We start from the raw sequence: 18,353 nt of genomic DNA, 5'->3' as shown, positions 1-18,353 counted from the left end.
GGTTTCAGAAAATATTCCTTTTCTGGCAACATTCAGAATATCTCCCTCAGGTCCCACAGAGTGTTCAGAAACCCAAGAATAAATGATTTACAGTGGACTCTGGTAGAACAAGACTTGTGACAGTACAACACCCAATATTCCCAGCTATGCAGCATCCTGAATTCCACCTCCACTCCCACAGAGAAGTCTGACATCCAGGATTCAGGAACCAAGAAATAAATGGATTATGATGGGCTCTGACAGAATAAGGCCTGTGATGAAAAATCATCCACTTTCCCCACCGTTACCCTTACATAATACTTTTTCCTTCGTGTCTGGCAGACCAGTCCAGACAATGGGGATTTCCTCCTACCAGCAGATGGCTCACGTTGGTTGTTCCTGAATCCAGATTTATCTTTCCTTTCAGCCCCCACCCCTCCTTCGAAGCAGAGAGAGAGAGAGCAAGAAAAGGCTGCACTAGTGCTCAGGCATAGCAGGAAGGAACACATAACCAGCTTGGGTAATAGACTACTGGTGCCTCCTCCGATGGGACCATGTTATATAGAGAGGTGCCGTGAAGGCAAAGAGATTGATCCTCTGCCGGTAGGAGGAAATCCCCATTGGTCTGGACTGGTCTGTCAGAATGAAAGGAAAGGAAATTAGCAGGTAAGGACCTATTTCACCTTCTGCATTGGATAACGAAGAAGCTCCAGGAATAGAAAATGACGTGATGTCTGAAAAGGATGTAATCACTCAGTGTATCCAAAACCCTCAAACATCATAAAAGGAAGCTGCTTCTGCTGAGAGATTTGGTCATCAGATGAACCAATTTGGGAAACAATTTTGATGGGGACACAACAGTTAAATGCCTTCCAGGATCCTCAGCTAATAGAAATTCAAACCAGATAGTGCAGTTATAGAAGAAAGTAGACACTCCGATATCAGTTATTGTACATTTGGGCCTCACTGACCTTGCCAGACATGGTATCCTTGCAGTACAGAAAATTTTTCAAAATCTAGGGAAGAAGATTAGACAAGTGGCAAAGATTTTTGCCTTTTTAGAAGTATTGCATGTTCATGGGAAAGGCAATATCTGGCTCAAAACCTGGTGTAAAGCAAGTGGTTTTGGTTACATTGAAGGCTGAGGCCATGTATGGAGCAGTAAAAGGTTATACAGTAAGGAAGGTCTACATTTGCCTTTGTAGAAAAGAGGATGCTAAGCAAGAAATTCAGAGCATACATTATCATACATACATATAGGTGGCAGGAGGTGGTCAGTTAAATTGCCATGTCACCCCCAAACAGTACGGGAATTGAGACGGGGAAAACACAATCAGTTCAAAATAGCAGAAAAGGTAATTATTAAGAGCAGCAAACCAAGGGAGAAACGTTGGAAAGCTATGACCACAAATGCTTGTAGTCTGGGCAATTACATCCCAAACCTGCAGGCCATAATGGTCGAAGTGGACTTGGACGTAGTTGCTGTTGGAGACCTGTTCAAGGAGTCTCATGATTGGGATACAGCCATCCCTGTCTATAACTTGATAAGGAAGTACAGAGGAGGAGGAGGAGTTGCTCTTTGTCAAAAATAATATCCAAACAACTGAAATGCAAGAGATGTGGGGTAGGGAAGAAGCATTATGGGCTGTCCTAAAAAAAAAAAAAAATGCTTCCACTTACATCCGTGTGCTCTACAGACCTCCGACTCAAAAAGAAGAACTGGACAGAGATCTGGTTGAAGACATCTAAAGGGTGGGAAAGAAAGGAGATGAGTTGCTCGTTTGGAGATTTGAATCTGCTGGATGTGGAGGTAGAGTATCACTTCTGCAGAATCTGCTAGAAGAAGAGTGTGGATGCCCTTCAAGGGGCTCTGCTCAAACAAATGGTAATTAAGCCCACAAGGGAAGATGTGATTCTTGATTTAGTGCTCACAAATGGGGAAAATGTCCGGGTAGGTGCCCACCTGAGCACCAGTAATCATCAGATGGTATGGTTTAATATTGCAAATAAGATACAGAGAAGTTACAAGAAGATCCAAGTTTTGAATTTCAAAAATACGGACTTTGTCAAAATGGGAATGTTCCTGGAGGAAGAACCAGAAGACTGGGAGATAACGGGTGAGGTGGAAAAGTAGGCCAAATTAAAAGAAGCTATTACAAAGGCAACAAATCTGTATGTTAGACCAGCAAACAAAAGTAAGAGGAAAAAGAAACTGATCTTGTAAACTAGAGGTGGCTGAAAAAATTCAGGCAAAAAGAACAGTGTTCAAGAAATATAAAGGATCCCAAAAAGAGTAACACAGGGAAGAGTATGATAGAGATCTATAAAATCATGAGAGGACTAGAACGATTAAATGTGAATTTGTTTACTTTTTTTGGATAAGAGAAGGACTAGGGGGTACTCCTTGAAGTTAGCAAGTAGCACATTTAAAACAATAGAGAAATGTTTTTCATTCAGCACACAATTAAGCTCTGGAATTTGTTGCCAGAGGATATGGTTAGTGCAGTTAGTGTAGCTGGGTTTAAAAAGATTTGAATAAGTTCCTGGAGGAGAAGTCCATAAACTGCTATTGTTCAAGTTGATTTAGGGAATGGCCTCTATTATTGGCATTAGGAGCATGGAATCTACTTAATGTTTGGGTACTTGCCAGGTACTTGTAACATGGATTGGCCACTGTTGCAAACAGGATGCTAGGCTAGATGAACCCCTTGTCTGACCCTGTAGGACAACTTCTTTATGTTCTTATGTTAATACCTGGTGAAACTGAGGGAGATGAAGAAAAGCAAATGGTCAAGTAGAAGAAAGTATTGCTAAAGATTTAAAGCGAGGTGACAAAACACTTTTCAGATATATCAGAGAAAGAAAGGAGGCCCGAAGTGGTATAGTGAAATTGAAATGTGATTAGGAGCAATATGTGGAGCGAAACGAAGAAATGGCAGAAATATTAAACCAATACTTTAGTTCGGTGTTCACTAAAGAAGACCTGGAGAAGGACCGCTGCTGTATGACAAGACTAGATGGGAATAAGGTAGACGAAACTCAGTTTACAGAGCAGAACGTATGGGAAGAGATAGGCAAACTGAAAGTAGACAAGGCCATGGGGCTGGATGAGGTACAGTCTGGGAAAACAAATAAGTATGAGGGTAACTTCCTTGATGCAGCGGTTACTACCCAGTAAGTCAGATACCTCACTTTTGATGCAACTCCAACATTACTGTCTGCTTCAATGGCAGGGGTTGGCAGGAAATTGGAATCAAACAGTAACCAACAAGGGCCTTGACCTTGACAGTTAGCATAACCTCAGTGGTGGGAAAATTAATGGAGACTGCTGAAGGAAAGGATAGTGAACCATCTACAGTCCAGTAGTTTGCTGGACCCGAGGCAGCATGGATTCACCAGGGGAAGGCCCTGTCTGAAACATCAAATTTTTTTTTTTATTTGATTGGATGACTAGAGAATTGGATCAAGGAGAGCGCTCGATGTGATTTACTTGGATTTCAGCAAAGCTTTTGATATGATCCCACATAGGCTTGTGAATAAAATGAGAAGCTTGGGAGTGAGCGCCAAGGTGGTGGTGTGGATTACAAACTTGACAGTGTGTAATTGTAAACTGAATCAACTCTCAATAGAGCACAGTGTTAAGTGGAATGCCACAGGGATCAGTATTGAGACCGGTTCTCTGCGATATCTCTGTGAGCGACATTGAAGAAGGGATTAAAGGTAAAGTTGTTTTCTATTTGTGGATGATATTAAGATCTGCACAGAGTGGACACACCTGAAGGCGTGAAGAGAATGAAAAGTGATTTAAGGATGCTTGAAGAGTGGTCAAGGATTAAGAACATAAGAAATTGCCATGCTGGGTCAGACCAAGGGTCCATCAAGCCCAGCATCCTGTTTCCAACCGAGGCCAAAAACTAGGCCACAAGAACCTGGCAATTACCCAAACACTAAGAAGAACCCATGCTACTGGTGCAATTAATAGCAGTGGCTATTCCCTAAGTAAAATTGATTAATAGCCATTAATGGACTTCTCCTCCAAGAACTTATCCAAACCTTTTTTGAACCCAGCTACACTGGGATTCAGTGCCAAGAAGTGCAGAGTCATGCATCTGAGATGCCGTAATCCAAAAGAGCTGTATGTGATGGGGGGTAAAAGACCGATGTGTATGGACCAAGAGAGGGATCTTGGTGTGATAGTGTCTGATGATCTGAAGATGGCAAAGCAATGTGACAAGGCAGTAGCTAAAGCCAGAAAAATGCTGGTCTGCATAGAGAGAGGAATAACCAGTAAGAAAAAGGTGATAATGCTCTTGTATAGGTCCTTGGTGAGGCTGCACCTGGAGTACTGTGTTCTGTTCTGGAGCCCGTATCTCAAAAAGGATAGAGACAGGATGGAGGCAGTCCAGACAAGGGTGGCCAAAATGGTGTGGGGCAGTATCAGAAGACTTACAAGGAGGGGCTGTTTTATTATGTTTTTGTAATAATCCACACAGCCACTAAAACATCTGGCCTTCCATTGACTTTAAATCAGTCACCCTGTGCAGTTACCCCAGCCTTTTTGGAAGCCTGATGCAGCCTTTCCTCTGCTGCTTAGAATTGTAACTGCTGCTCTGTTCAGGTTGCCCCAATGCCGTTTTACCCTCATTGGTAAATGAACATACAGGATCCTATACTTAATCCCATACTTGGTCACCTTTGTATGCCCCCCCCCACCCCCCGGACATACAAACAAACATATATCTCACAACCAAGGTGTTTAATAATGTAAATATCAAAACTATGAGACCATTGTTTAAACTTCCCGACTCCTAGGGCCATGTGGACTTGCCAGATAGGTCCTGGTTATAACCAGCTTGCCAACACCTACCCAATTGGGCTTCTGGGGAGTTGTAACCCACTGGAACCAACATAGGTACTCCATGACCTGCAGTATCGCTCGTTGTGTTTCCTTTCTCTGCCTGCCTGTTTCATCCTTACCACCTCTTTCCTCACCTCTGCTCTTGAAGGAGTGAAGGATGACTTGTTTGTAATACTTGTTCCTACCACTGTCTTGGAATATGATAGCGGGTAAGGCTTTATAGGCCTATTTCCACACCTGGTGCAATACTATAAACCTCTATCTCTGGCTCTCTCCTCACCTCTTTGGACAAAGGCGCTAATAAATACATTACTGTCCTGGCACATCCGCAAAGACTTCACAGCCGTCCTCAGCTCAAGTAGGGGCATCTTGTTCTAAGGGTTTGGTTTTTTTTTTTCAAGGAAGAGAGGCAATGCGATCTAGTGGTTAGAGCAATAGGCCAAGAACCAGGATTCAAATCCCACTTCCCTCACTGACTTTGGGAAAAGTCTTTTTCTCTACCGTTGCTTCATGTATATACATAGCTTTTAAGGTCTTTGGGGTTAGGAACATATTGTACCCGAATTCCTCTTAATGCTGTAAGCTACCTTGAGCATCAATTGGAAAGATGGCCAAAAAATCCAGTCTGACTTTCACTGATACAGCATTGTGAATGCAAACTAACACTACATTGAATGTTCTTTGTGTTATGTACTTGATTAAGTACGTGATCCATAATTGGATTCTGCTTCTAGCAATCAGCACAGCAGGTGTACCCCACTTGTTCAGATTCACACTTTTCGTCCTAATAGTAAGATAAATTTGAAGGAAAAAGAATAACTATGTTAAGACTTCAGACTGAATATTTTTGTTGCTAGTATGTTGAAGTGGATGATTTAGTTTTCCTGATGGTGTGGGCCGGCTATTCCATGCACACTAGCTGAGCAGAATATGTTATATGTAACTCACAAGGGTGAGGGAGCAGTTGATTAATGCTACTGTGTTAAATTTGTTTTGCTCTAGGACTTGTCCACGGTGGCTTTGTATAACTGCAACCCATCAGAAAAGTGACGGGAAAAACTCAGATGAGCATCAGAGACAGAATCAAAGTGAACAGAAGGATGAATTAACTGCAGCTGATAAGAGATTAATGGAAGAGAAATACAAGCTGGAAGATCAACTGAAGGAGCTGAATGTAAGGTTCTCTAACTGCTATAAAGATTGGCATGTTTCGCTGTGTGTTCCCTTAAGTAGAATGAGCACCATCCTTTTATATTGTGAAATATAAGATATTGTGAAATCTTGCATTCCTCATGACTTTTCCCCTCGTGCCTCCCAAAGGAAGTTATGCAGGCAGGTTTTATGATTATGGAGAGAAGGTATCTGTGTCAGGCAGGCTGCAAACAGTTTTCTAAGTCTAGAAAGAGAACATTAGCACAGTAATGCACATAGCCAAAAGAAACCGTAGGATTCTCTTTCTGGCCCAGATTTCCCTTTCAGATTCAATTCTCCTATTCCTATAAGCATGTATCACTAAAGCAGCATGAAGGAAACTGAATTTTTTTTTTTTTTTATGATATTGATAGTGTTAAAAATAGATAAAACAAATGGGTCTTCTGTCTCAAAGTCTTCATAGGAGGCCTGAATTTGTCTCCTGGGTCAGCAGAGAGGTGATGTGTTGGAACTCCCAGGATAGGAGTGGCTGAAGGAGCAGCACTGGGGGTTAGTCATGGTCTTTTAACTTTCATTGAGCTATCCATGACAATGTAGTTTCAAATAGTAAGAACTGCATGATTTTCAGATGTGGAAATTTAAAAAAAAAAACTTTTTTCATTTTGATATCACAATAAGGAATTAAGCAGTGATTTTAATAACCATTTGAAATAAAGAAATTAGCCTGTTTCTGCTGGGGAACCTGACTTGCAGGTTCCTCTTCCTTGCTATGTAGTCAGATAGAGAAGATGTTCTTCCATCTACTCGAGCACTCAAGCTGCTAGTGTTCCCTTGAACTTGTCTACGAGAGTCCTGACTGTTTACCCTCTTACTAGTGGACAGAGGCATCCCAACTAGCCTGATGGCTATTGTTTGCTTAAGTTATCTATACTGGCCTTTATGCTTGGATCATTTGTCCCGTCACTGTGCCTCTTACCCTTTCTGGCTGGCTTCCCTTGTAAGCACCATCTCGTCAGAGAGTACTAGGGTCATCTCTTTCTGGAAATTTGAGGGTTAAACCCACCTGATTAGGTTATAAAGAACTTCCCTGCCCAGCCTAACTGAGGGAGGTGGTGGAGTACCACTTCAGAGTTCTTATGACTCTTTTGAGTTGACTTAGTCCTTAAGCTAGATGCCTGGATATGGATGTATCCTAATGCCCTGTGCCTGTAGGGCTGCTTCTACCTCTCCCATGACCTTGGTAAAGGTTCTGAGGGCTATTGTTAGGCCTGAAGCTGCACTCAAGACAGACTATTTGCCCAGTGCCCAGGACCTTAATAGGTTCTGATGGAATATCCGGATATGAATATCGGAGTAAATTCCTGCCAGGTCCCAAGACCCAAGATGCTGTCCAAGCTTCCCTTGAGCTGCCAGGTCCAAGACATCAATTCTTGGCATTCTGAGGGCATCCAGCTCTTGCTATGTCCAGGGGTAAATTTTGCTTAATACTATTTCCACCTTTTTCTCTCCTTTTCCAGCATATTCCGATTCAGTAAGGGCTATATACCTCATGGCACTATGCGAGGGGAGAGCCTTTGGTTTCTTCTTAATGCTCTGAAGGTTATGATACCCTTGGCGCAATAACTGCTACCCTTAGATGGAGGGCCAACTTGAAAGTGAGGGCATCAGCTCCTCTCTTCCAGAATAAGGGTAATATGGTGGGATTGTCCTTATCTGATGACAACTCCCTTTTCTAGGGCCCCTGGGGTTAAATCTCTCCCAGATTATGCCCTTCACTAGGAGCTTGATTGGCTCTACACTGAAAAACAAATACATATATATACACATTTGGTCTCTTTGCTGTTGCTTCTAGGCAGTGACAGTTATCCCTTAGGGAATTAGGGGCACTAAGATGTATAGGTCCCTGTATGGCTAACTAATGCCTTTTGTATTACTCTAACAAAATTTGGGGCAAAGACTCCTATGAGACATCCTGATGAGTTATACTCTATAACTCTGGTTGAAGGAGCCTGCCAACTGATGACCTGCTTTACTCTGCAGCCAAAGCATACCAAGCCAGAGGAGCATGTAAGGATAAACCCCCTGGTTGCTCCATACTCAGTTTATTACCAGTCAAGAGAAGCCTGCAGGAATAAAAACCTGATTACTCCCTAGTCAGTTTACCACACCAGAAAAGCCTGCAGAGAAAAAGCTCTGGTTGCTCCCTTGCCAATTTATTATTTAGCCTGCAAGGATAAAACCCTGATTGCTCCAAGGTCAGTTTATTACCAGACAATAGAAGCCTGCAGGATGGAGACTGACTTGGGTTGGCAGATACTGCATTCTCATTTAAGAGAAGCCTGCAGAAATGAAAACCTATTTGGCCTCACAGAGCATTACCACCAGTTTGGATCTGTAGACAGTATTACCAACTCTTATGCGAGAGCCATCACTAACACAGAAAAGCTGCACATTATAGGGCCGATGCAATTATGTGTGCTGAAAGTTAAGCAGCTGGAGTTAAGTTTAACTACTGCTCTCATACCTCCCTTTTTTTTTTTTGTAACATTTCTTGCTGTTAGCAGTGTTCATTTGACCAAAGTTTTATCCCATTAAGCTATAAGCTTTGTTCAAGGGTATTGTCCTAGTGCATATAAATAATAGGAGGCAATCATTTGGCCACTGTTAGGACACCAACAGTCCTTTCCAGCATACAGAAAAGTTTTCCTCTAACATCACAACACAAATAGAAGAGTTGCTGATAATTAAAGACTTATAATCTCTAAGATAGCTGAGCCTGGCTTATTCTCCTGAGTACCAATTAACCAGTGTCTCTGTTCTGCTCTGATAAGCAGAAATAAATGAGGGAAAATTTAATAAAGAGTTCCCTTATAGGTTACTTCCTCTCCTTAGATCCCCATGTCATATAAGTTTAACACATCTGTGCACCTTAGAGATAATGTGTTGTGAGAACAATTAATTATTTTTTTATAGGATCAGAACAACTCAGTCAGATATTCTTAACAGAATATATATTTATTTTACATGAGGAAAGTATATTATTGATCCTGCCTTATCTTTGATACAGAAAATAGATAAAAAATGGTTTGTCTTGCTATATATGTTACTTTTGCCAGTCTAGTCTTGGGCTTACCATAAGTCAAAATGGCAGCCTCGAACCTTTACATGTCTTTTTTATACCCTGTAGTTGTTGACAGTTATCTCAAAGACACATGAACATATAGTCTTATATAAATCCAAGAATTTGTGTACTGGATTTTCTCACTAAAGCACCAAAGCTTTAGTGTGTATATCTTATTTAAAACTGTAAAAACAAAAGAATCAAATTGATATATATTTTTCAATATTGGTATATTGTAATATGCTCTCATATTTATAAATATATAGAAATATTCTTCACTAAAAAGCACATAATTTCAAAATCCAGTGTATATGTCAAGTCGTATGCTCAGAAGGATTTAATTGTTAGAGTTCATGGATCTCAGATACATTGATACAACAAAATGCCTTGCTTCATTAAGTTAGCTAGCTAAACACTTTGCTATTTAGATATACAATTATAGTTATTTTTAAAAAAAACATTTATTGCAACCTTTAAATGTATAAATATTAGCTATATGACATATATACACACACATACTTCAATGCTTGGTTTAAAGTAGAAACTTTCAATTTTTTTATTTTTATCTGTACTGTTGCCTATGTGTATGACCTTATGATCTAAATTCTGGGAGTTTTGCCCACATCTTCTGCTATTACTAACTGCCTTATTAAAGCCAGGCTTTCTGCCAGTCTTGAGATAATCACCAAGGAAATAGATAACTGTCTTGCAGGTGTTCTGAAATGCATCTTTCTATATTTGAGTGTTTTGATTTGAAATGAGCTCAATGTTTCAGAGTTGTCTACTTCTATTATATCAGATTTAATAGGTAAAGAACCCTTAGACATTATTTATCACCGGGGTGGGGGCAGGCAGCACCACAGTCATGCTCTGTTGGCTGCCTGAACCTCTGAGGGTGCTGGCCCCAGAACTTTTCTCTGGAAGTTCTCAAGCCTTTAAGGATACTAGAACAGACTTCCAGAAGCTCAACCAGGGCAAGACCTGGGAGACTGCTCCCACTAGGAAAATGAACCTCTCGAGGCTGTTGTTCTAGACATAATAAGGGGTCAACTGGGCCAGGGCCACACCCTGATTCTGGGAGCTACATTCCTCTTCATGAGTCTGTTGCTGCATGGAGACAGAGACTACTGTTATTAGACCAGGACCATACCCCTTTTATAGCCCAGAATGAGGTCATGAAGGAGGTGTTTGTCTCAGTCAAGATGTGGAGGAGAGAAATCCTTATTGTAATGGACTAGTCTAGTAAACAAAAAGGGAACTCAAAAACTTTTCCAGGTACATTCAAAGCAAAAAGCCTGCAAGAGAATCAGTTGGACCAATAGATAATTGAGGGGCAAAAGGGGTACTAAGGGAGGACAAGACCATAGCAGAAAGATTGAATGAATTGTTTGCTTCATAAGAACATGCCATAGTGGGTCAGACCAAGGGTCCATCAAGCCCAGCATCCTTTCTCAAACAGTGGCCAATCCAGGCCATAAGAACCTGGCAAGTACCCAAAAACTGTCTAACCCATGTTACTGTTGCTAGTAATAGCAGTGGCTATTTTCTAAGTCAACTTAATTAATAGCAGGTAATGGACTTTTTTAAACCCAGTTGCACTAACCACATCTCCTGGCAACAAATTTCAGAGTTTAATGTGCGTTGAGTGAAAAAGAACTTTCTCCGATTAGTTTTAAATGTGCTACATGCTAACTTCTTGGAGTGCCCCCCTAGTCCTTCTATTATCGAAAGAATAAATAGCGGATTTACATTTACCCATTCTAGACCTCTCATGGGATCTTCTTGGTATTTGGGTACTTGCCAGGTTCTTGTGGCCTGGTTTGGCCTCTGTTGGAAATAGGATGCTGGGCTTGATGGGCCCTTGGTCTGACCCAGCATGGCAATTTCTCATGTTCTTAAACACCTCTATCATATCCCCCCTCAGCAGTCTCTTCTCCAAGCTGAACAGTCCTAACCTCTTTAGTCTTTCCTCATAGGGGAGCTGTTCCATCCCCTTTATCATTTTGGTCACCCTTCTCTGTACCTTCTCCATCGCAACTATATATTTTTTGAGATGCGGCGACCAGAATTGTGCACAGTATTCAATGGAGCGATAGAGGCATTATAACATTTTCCGTTTTATTCACCATCCCCTTTCTAATAATTCCCAACATTCTGTTTGCTTTTTTGACTGCCACAGCACACTGAACCGACTATTTCAATCGGTCTTTACTGAGGAAGACATAAGGCAGATACCCATGCCAAGCGTGATATTTAAAGGTGATGATTCAGAGGAAATGAAATATCTCAGTGGTAGATGTACCAGGGCAAATTGACAAAGAGTAACAAATCACCTGGACCAGATGGTATACTTCCCAGAGTGCTAAAAGAAGTGAAAAATGAAATTGCAGACCTACTGTTGGTAATCTGTAAACTATCATTAAAATAAGCCGTGGTACCTGAAGATTGAAGGGTAGCCAATGAAATGCCGGTTTTTAAAAAAGATTCCGGGAAACTACAGACCGGTGAATCTGACATCTGTGCCAGAAAAATAGTTGAAAGTATTCTAAAGAACAAAATTACTGAACATATAGATGTAGTTTAATTGGACAAAGCCAACATAGATTTAGTCAAGGAAAGTCTTGCCTCACCAGTTTGCTACATTTTTTTTTAAGGTGTGAATAAACATGGATAAAGGAGAGCTAGTTGATATTTGAATTTTCAGAAAGCAGTTGACAAAGTACCTCATGAGGAAATTGAAAAATCATGGGATAGGAAGCAATGTTTTGCTGTGGATTGAGAACTGGTTAAAAGAGAGAAAACAGAGTAAGACTAATTGGTCAGTTTTCTCAATGAATCTTTACTAGGACCGTTGCTTTTTAACATATTCATAAATGACCTAGAGATGGGAACGAGTAAGGTGATCAAATTTGCTAATGATACAAAATTATTTAAAATTAAATCACAAGAGGATTGTGAGAAATTGCAAAAGGACCTTGCAAGACTGGGAGACTGGACATCCAAATGCAGATGACATTTAACCCAAATTATATCTACACAATGCAAGGGAATCACCACCCAAGAAAAGGATCTAAATGTCATTGTGGATAATATGATGAAATCCTCTGCTCAGTGTGTAGCGGTGGCCAAGAAAGCAAATAGAATGCTAGGAATTATGAAAGAAATGGAGAGTAAAACAGATTATTATAATGCATCTGTATTGCTCCATGGTGCAATTGCATCTTGAGTATTGTGTGCACTTCTGGTCACCTCATCTCAAAGACATAGCAGAATTAGAAAAGGTACAGAGAAGGGCAACCAAATGATAAAGGGGATAGAAAGATTTCCCTTTAAGGAAAGGCTAAATAGGTTAAGGTTCTTCAGCTTGGAGAAGATATGGCTTAGGGGAGATATAATAGAGGTCTATAAAATGAGTGGAGTGGAACAGATAAATGAGAATCTGTTTACTCTTTCAAAAAAGTATAAAGACTAGGGGACAGTCAATGAAGTTACTGGGTGATACAATTAAGACAAGTAGGTGAAATATTTTTTTACTCAATGCAGAATTAAATTCTGGAATTCATTGCCAGAGGATGTGGTAAATGATGTTAGTGTAACTGTGATTAAAATAAGTTTGGGCATGTTCCTGAAAGAAAAGTCCGTACAAAAAGTAAGGAAAACTTGAGGAAATCCATTGCTTATCCTTGGGATAAGCAGCTTGGAATCTGTCAACCTTTTGGCATCCTGCCTGGTACTTGTGATCTAGATTGGCCACTGTTGGAAACAGGATACTGGGCTTAATGGACCTTTGGACTGACCCAGTTTGGCAAATCTTATGTCTTTATAAATGTTTACCAAGATAATCAGTCGAAAGACAAATCTAGAATTGCTAATGCAAAGATTCTTGCTGTATGATTCTCCAACGAGCAAAACACGTTTCTCGCCTACTCCAGAACACACTGCGATGGCCCACTTTTTAAGCCTCATTCAGATTTCTAAGGGTTACACTTTCATGCATATAAAATGTTGCTACCACAGACTTTTACAGACAAACCCTGTCTAAGTTAGTAATGGCAGGAGTGGCTAACTAGGAAAACTACAGAATTGGCAAGGCCTGCCTCCTTAGGAATAGAATACAAATTACAAGAAGAAGAAAAAGGAACATCTGTTTTTGTGCATCCTGGATTGCAGATGGATTTCTTTGTAGTAGAGGCAAAAACTTGGCAATTACACTTTAAAATTAAGCGAGGGAAAAAAAAACACTGAAATATTTTGTCTGGAAATCTTGCCCCATTTGGTAGACACCCAGCTTGTAATTCCTCAACAGAAAAGACAAGGATGTACAATTTGTGTAAATTTTGTATATGTAGAAAGAGAATAGAGCTAATTGTTTAAATCTTAGATGAATCTGTTAGAAGCTGATGGCATGTGGCAATAGGATATTCTTGTGTAATGATTCTTGGCCTTTGAAAGATTGATCCTAAGGCCCAGTGCAATAAAGGAATATGGAACACACATTACTGTAATGTAGGTATCATCTCTGCCCAAGCAGTTTTTTGTTAATTTGTAAACTGAGTGGTGGCCCATCACCTCAACAGTACTGCTTTGTAAGGAGAGCCAGGTTTGATACTTGGCTCATATTCCTTGGGCTGATGAATGCTGCAACAGCAGTGTTCAGACCCCTTTGGGAAGAAGGGAGTTCAAGCTATCGCTCAACAGGTGACATGTACCTATAAGGCTTGGAATGCACATGCCCTAGGTTCTAGAGGAAGTTGCAGTCTGTGGCCATCAACTGGGATTGATGCTGTGAGTGGGCTTTTGGGAAAAGGGTAAAAAATAAAAAAAAAAATCCTGGGTAAATACTAAGCAATGCTTTGCGATTCCACAGCCCTAGTTACTGCAGGCTCTGAGCTGGGAGCCTAAGGAACAAGAAGAAAACTGACTTTGGGAAGAAAAGTGAGGGAATCCCATACAAAAATATATTTTCATGCATTAAAAAGTGTTTAAGATGCTGTATCCTCTTGATCAAAGCGGCTTACAAAAAACATACATAGTAGTAGTTATACAGCAACATATAGCAAAGATCAAAAATCATTGACTGTTGTACACGGATGAAGAGAGAGCATTTTTTCTCATAGACAATTATTAACCTATAAACAAAGACCAAATGACTGCAGTGTATGGTTAAATGCTGAGGTGAAAGAGAGGAAGTTAAAATAAACAGGACAACTTTCAGAAAATGAAAAGCAGTCCCAAATGAGGAAAACAACAAAGAGCATAAGCACTTACAAGTTTAGATGTAAATCATTAAGGCAAGCAAAGAGATTATGAAAAGAAGCTTGCCCCAGATAACAGCAGATGGCCAGTCTGTACTGTGGAGTTCAGCTGCAGGAGTCTTCTGCGTGGTGGTCTCTCTGTGATGGCCTTTGTGTATGAATCTGCAAGTCTCTTGTCCGTCTGTAATGATCTTTGGATGTCTTTCTCAGTGAGTCTGCAGGACTTTCTTCCTTCTGGTCTCCATGTGTGCAAATCTCTCTTGGTCTCCACCTGGCTTCTGCCTGTTAGCTTCTGGTTTCCATCTGTCTGTATAAATCTCCTGCAGACCTGTCTTCATTCTGTTTTTATAGTGTCTTGTAGGAGTGTGGTAATGTTGGTTACATGTTGCACATAGATGATTTATTTGTAGATTTAATTAAATCAGCCTTTAGACACATTTACTTAAATCATTCTTATCTGGTTGGGATGACTTCAGTTACTTAATCAATTGAATGGCTAGTAAAGAAGAGTGGAAAGGGTGAGACCACTTTTCTTTTTAAAATCTGGTCTTTGTCTTCAGCTGTTATGTCCAACTGTCAATCCTTTGTTAGAGTTGGTTTCTGCTATCAAGTGGATGGCTCCACCAGACATTTCTTTGTTTATTCTGGCCTCAGCCGTCAATTGAAGGAAGGGTCACTGTACACAGATTTACAGTGCTTCACATTTATGACAAGCTTCTTCAGTCATTTTCATATCTCAGAAGATGTAGCCAAATATTTCAGGTTCCATTCAGTGGATAAAGGTGAACCGGTAGATATAGTATACTTGGATTTTCAGAAGGCGTTTGACAAAGTTCCTCATGAGAGGCTTCTAGGAAAAGTAAAAAGTCATGGGATAGGTGGCGATGTCCTTTCGTGGATTGCAAACTGGCTAAAAGACAGGAAACAGAGAGTAGGATTAAATGGGCAATTTTCTCAGTGGAAGGGAGTGGACAGTGGAGTGCCTCAGGGATCTGTATTGGGACCCTTACTGTTCAATATATTTATAAATGATCTGGAAAGAAATACGACGAGTGAGATAATCAAATTTGCAGATGACACAAAATTGTTCAGAGTAGTTAAATCACAAGCAGATTGTGATAAATTGCAGGAAGACCTTGTGAGACTGGAAAATTGGGCATCCAAATGGCAGATGAAATTTAATGTGGATAAGTGCAAGGTGATGCATATAGGGAAAAATAACCCATGCTATAATTACACGATGTTGGGTTCCATATTAGGTGCTACAACCCAAGAAAGAGATCTAGGTGTCATAGTGGATAACACATTGAAATCGTCGGTTCAGTGTGCTGCGGCAGTCAAAAAAGCAAACAGAATGTTGGGAATTATTAGAAAAGGAATGATGAATAAAACGGAAAATGTCATAATGCCTCTGTATCGCTCCATGGTGAGACCGCACCTTGAATACTGTGTACAATTCTGGTCGCCGCATCTCAAAAAAGATATAATTGCGATGGAGAAGGTACAGAGAAGGGCTACCAAAATGATAAGGGGAATGGAACAACTCCCCTATGAGGAAAGACTAAAGAGGTTAGGACTTTTCAGCTTGGAGAAGAGACGACTGAGGGGGGATATGATAGAGGTGTTTAAAATCATGAGAGGTCTAGAATGGGTAGATGTGAATCGGTTATTTACTCTTTCGGATAGTAGAAAGACTAGAGGACACTCCATGAAGTTAGCATGGGGCACATTTAAAACTAATCGGAGAAAGTTCTTTTTTACTCAACGCACAATTAAACTCTGGAATTTGTTGCCAGAGAATGTGGTTCGTGCAGTTAGTATAGCTGTGTTTAAAAAAGGATTGGATAAGTTCTTGGAGGAGAAGTCCATTACCTGCTATTAAGTTCACTTAGAGAATAGCCACTGCCATTAGCAATGGTTACATGGAATAGACTTAGTTTTTGGGTACTTGCCAGGTTCTTATGGCCTGGATTGGCCACTGTTGGAAACAGGATGCTGGCCTTGATGGACCCTTGGTCTGACCCAGTATGGCATTTTCTTATGTTCTTATGTTCTTACAGCACAAGAAAACATTTACCTCGCATATTCAAGTGTATCAAAAGTGATTCCCAGAGGATCCAAGATGTTTACAGCCCATGTGTGAGCATGGGGATGGGACTTGCTAGAGAGGGAGCTGAGCTAGGCTGGCTGTCCACACTGGTAGCTTTGTGTCACATTGCCAGCCCTCTAGGAGTCACAGCAGATTGTATGTTTCTAGCATTTGACAGGATTTTGTGCATAAGTTGTATAGTCTGATTGAAAGTTAATATTGGTTCACAGCATTCCCTGAGGACAAGTAGGGATGAAAGTCCTCAAACATGGGTGACATTGGATGGAGCCTGAGACAGAAAACTTATATCAAAGTTTCTAGAACTTTGAGCCTTAGTGAGCGTGTTGACTCATGCAATATATCACATGTTCACGCAGGGTCCCCTAGGTCTCTTGTTTTCCGTGGAGCCTCACATCTCGAAGTTGAGTGAGCCTCGAAGGTTTTCTTCTAATTTGCACGCTTTTCTCAGTGCTTTTCTCGCTGTCCTTGCACGATCAATGTGTCTCGTCTTCCCCCCCCCCCCCGGTTTGGCAACATTTTGGGATGAGTTTAATTTTGTTGTCTATCCCCTGGGACAGTGGTGTGCTCAATGCCCACTGGCCATTGATGACCACCATCTATTTCAATCTCGCGTCCCTTTTGTTTTGTGACATGTCCACATCTGGTTTCAAGCAGTGCCTCAAGTGTATGAGGACCCTGTCTATCATGGACATCCAGGCTTCTGGTAAGTGCACCAAGTTGACCCCAAAAGGATGTAAGATCCAGCTCGACAAGGTGGAGCACCTCTTCGGGCTGGAGAAGACCAATCCATCCATCCATAGGTACTCTGCTATGCTACCGCATCTGACAAGGCTGTTGGTTGCCAGGGATGCTGGAGATGGGCAGTCGTCTGGCTCTTTCAGGTCACGTATGTCTGGTTTGTTGTCTTCGATCTCGAGTCTGGGGAAAGACCGATCCGAGCATCGAGAGAAGCAGAAGAAGCATCTGCGTCAGTCCCCGTCAATGCACTGTGCCAGGTACGGGGATGCACCATCTGCTGTGATAATCCCATGGCAAGGAGAGCCCATTCTCCATTAATGCCAGGGGTACGCCACGGTCTACACTGATCACGATGCCCACCACCTATCCTCCTCTCTGTTCCAAAGATGCCTGTCCTGGCATCGGCAATTTTCGAGAAGGAGCTGGTGAGGTGCGTGCCACAGACTGTGGAGAAGGCTATGTGAAACTGTTGGCATCAAAACACCATTGCACTTCGAGTCGCTGCTGGAATCCCTGTACGTGCTCATCAATGTTTTACCAAACCCATCTCCGGTGTTTTCTGGGGCAGTATCAGCAGCGCTGGTGCCTGCTTAATCTGGCGGTTGCCTCTGTTTCTCGGAGGAGGAAGCTCCCCTGATACTGGGGACGTCACCGGGACCCATACCCAAACAACCAGTTGAACTGATGCCTCCATCACTGGCTGGGGCCAAGTGCCTAGGCCCTGTCATCAGGTGATGACAGTGAAGACAATGGCACATATGACCCCTGGGGAGATGATTTTACTGATGTTTCTGATGGCACTTTGGTTGGTCTTCCTTCAGAGCCATTTCCTCCAGGTGATCGAAGTAAGTGTTCACCGGAGGACCTCTCTTTCTCAGTGTCTGGATGATGGAAGAGGCCATCCAGTTACAGGTAATGCCTGAAAAGGATACCAGGCACAAAACACTAAATATCCTCGAGTATGAGGAGCCTCCAATGGAGATCATGGCAGTCCCAGAGCACCAGATCTATGTAGAATTGCTGATGAGGATTTGGAAACACCCATTCACAGTGCCTCCCGTTAACAGGAAGGCGGATGTGATTTTTCATGTCCAAAAGGTTCTCAAATTTTACAAGTGTCAACTTTCCTACCAATTGGTG

At 41.4% G+C, this 18,353-nt stretch overlaps 1 protein-coding gene across 1 annotated transcript in view; it reads left to right on the top strand.

Moving 5' to 3' along the window:
• GRPEL1 (GrpE like 1, mitochondrial) overlaps nucleotides 1–18,353 on the top strand; it is a 35,755-nt gene that overhangs the window by 2,402 nt on the left and 15,000 nt on the right. The window contains exon 2 of the mRNA XM_029591626.1: nucleotides 5,840–6,011. Coding sequence (XP_029447486.1) covers nucleotides 5,840–6,011 — 172 coding nt within the window. The remainder of the gene's footprint in view (nucleotides 1–5,839; nucleotides 6,012–18,353) is intronic.

Source organism: Rhinatrema bivittatum, chromosome 1 (genome assembly GCF_901001135.1).
Source record: "Rhinatrema bivittatum chromosome 1, aRhiBiv1.1, whole genome shotgun sequence".
NCBI classification, from domain to species: domain Eukaryota; kingdom Metazoa; phylum Chordata; class Amphibia; order Gymnophiona; family Rhinatrematidae; genus Rhinatrema; species Rhinatrema bivittatum.
This window is presented reverse-complemented; position numbering and strand designations above follow the sequence as displayed.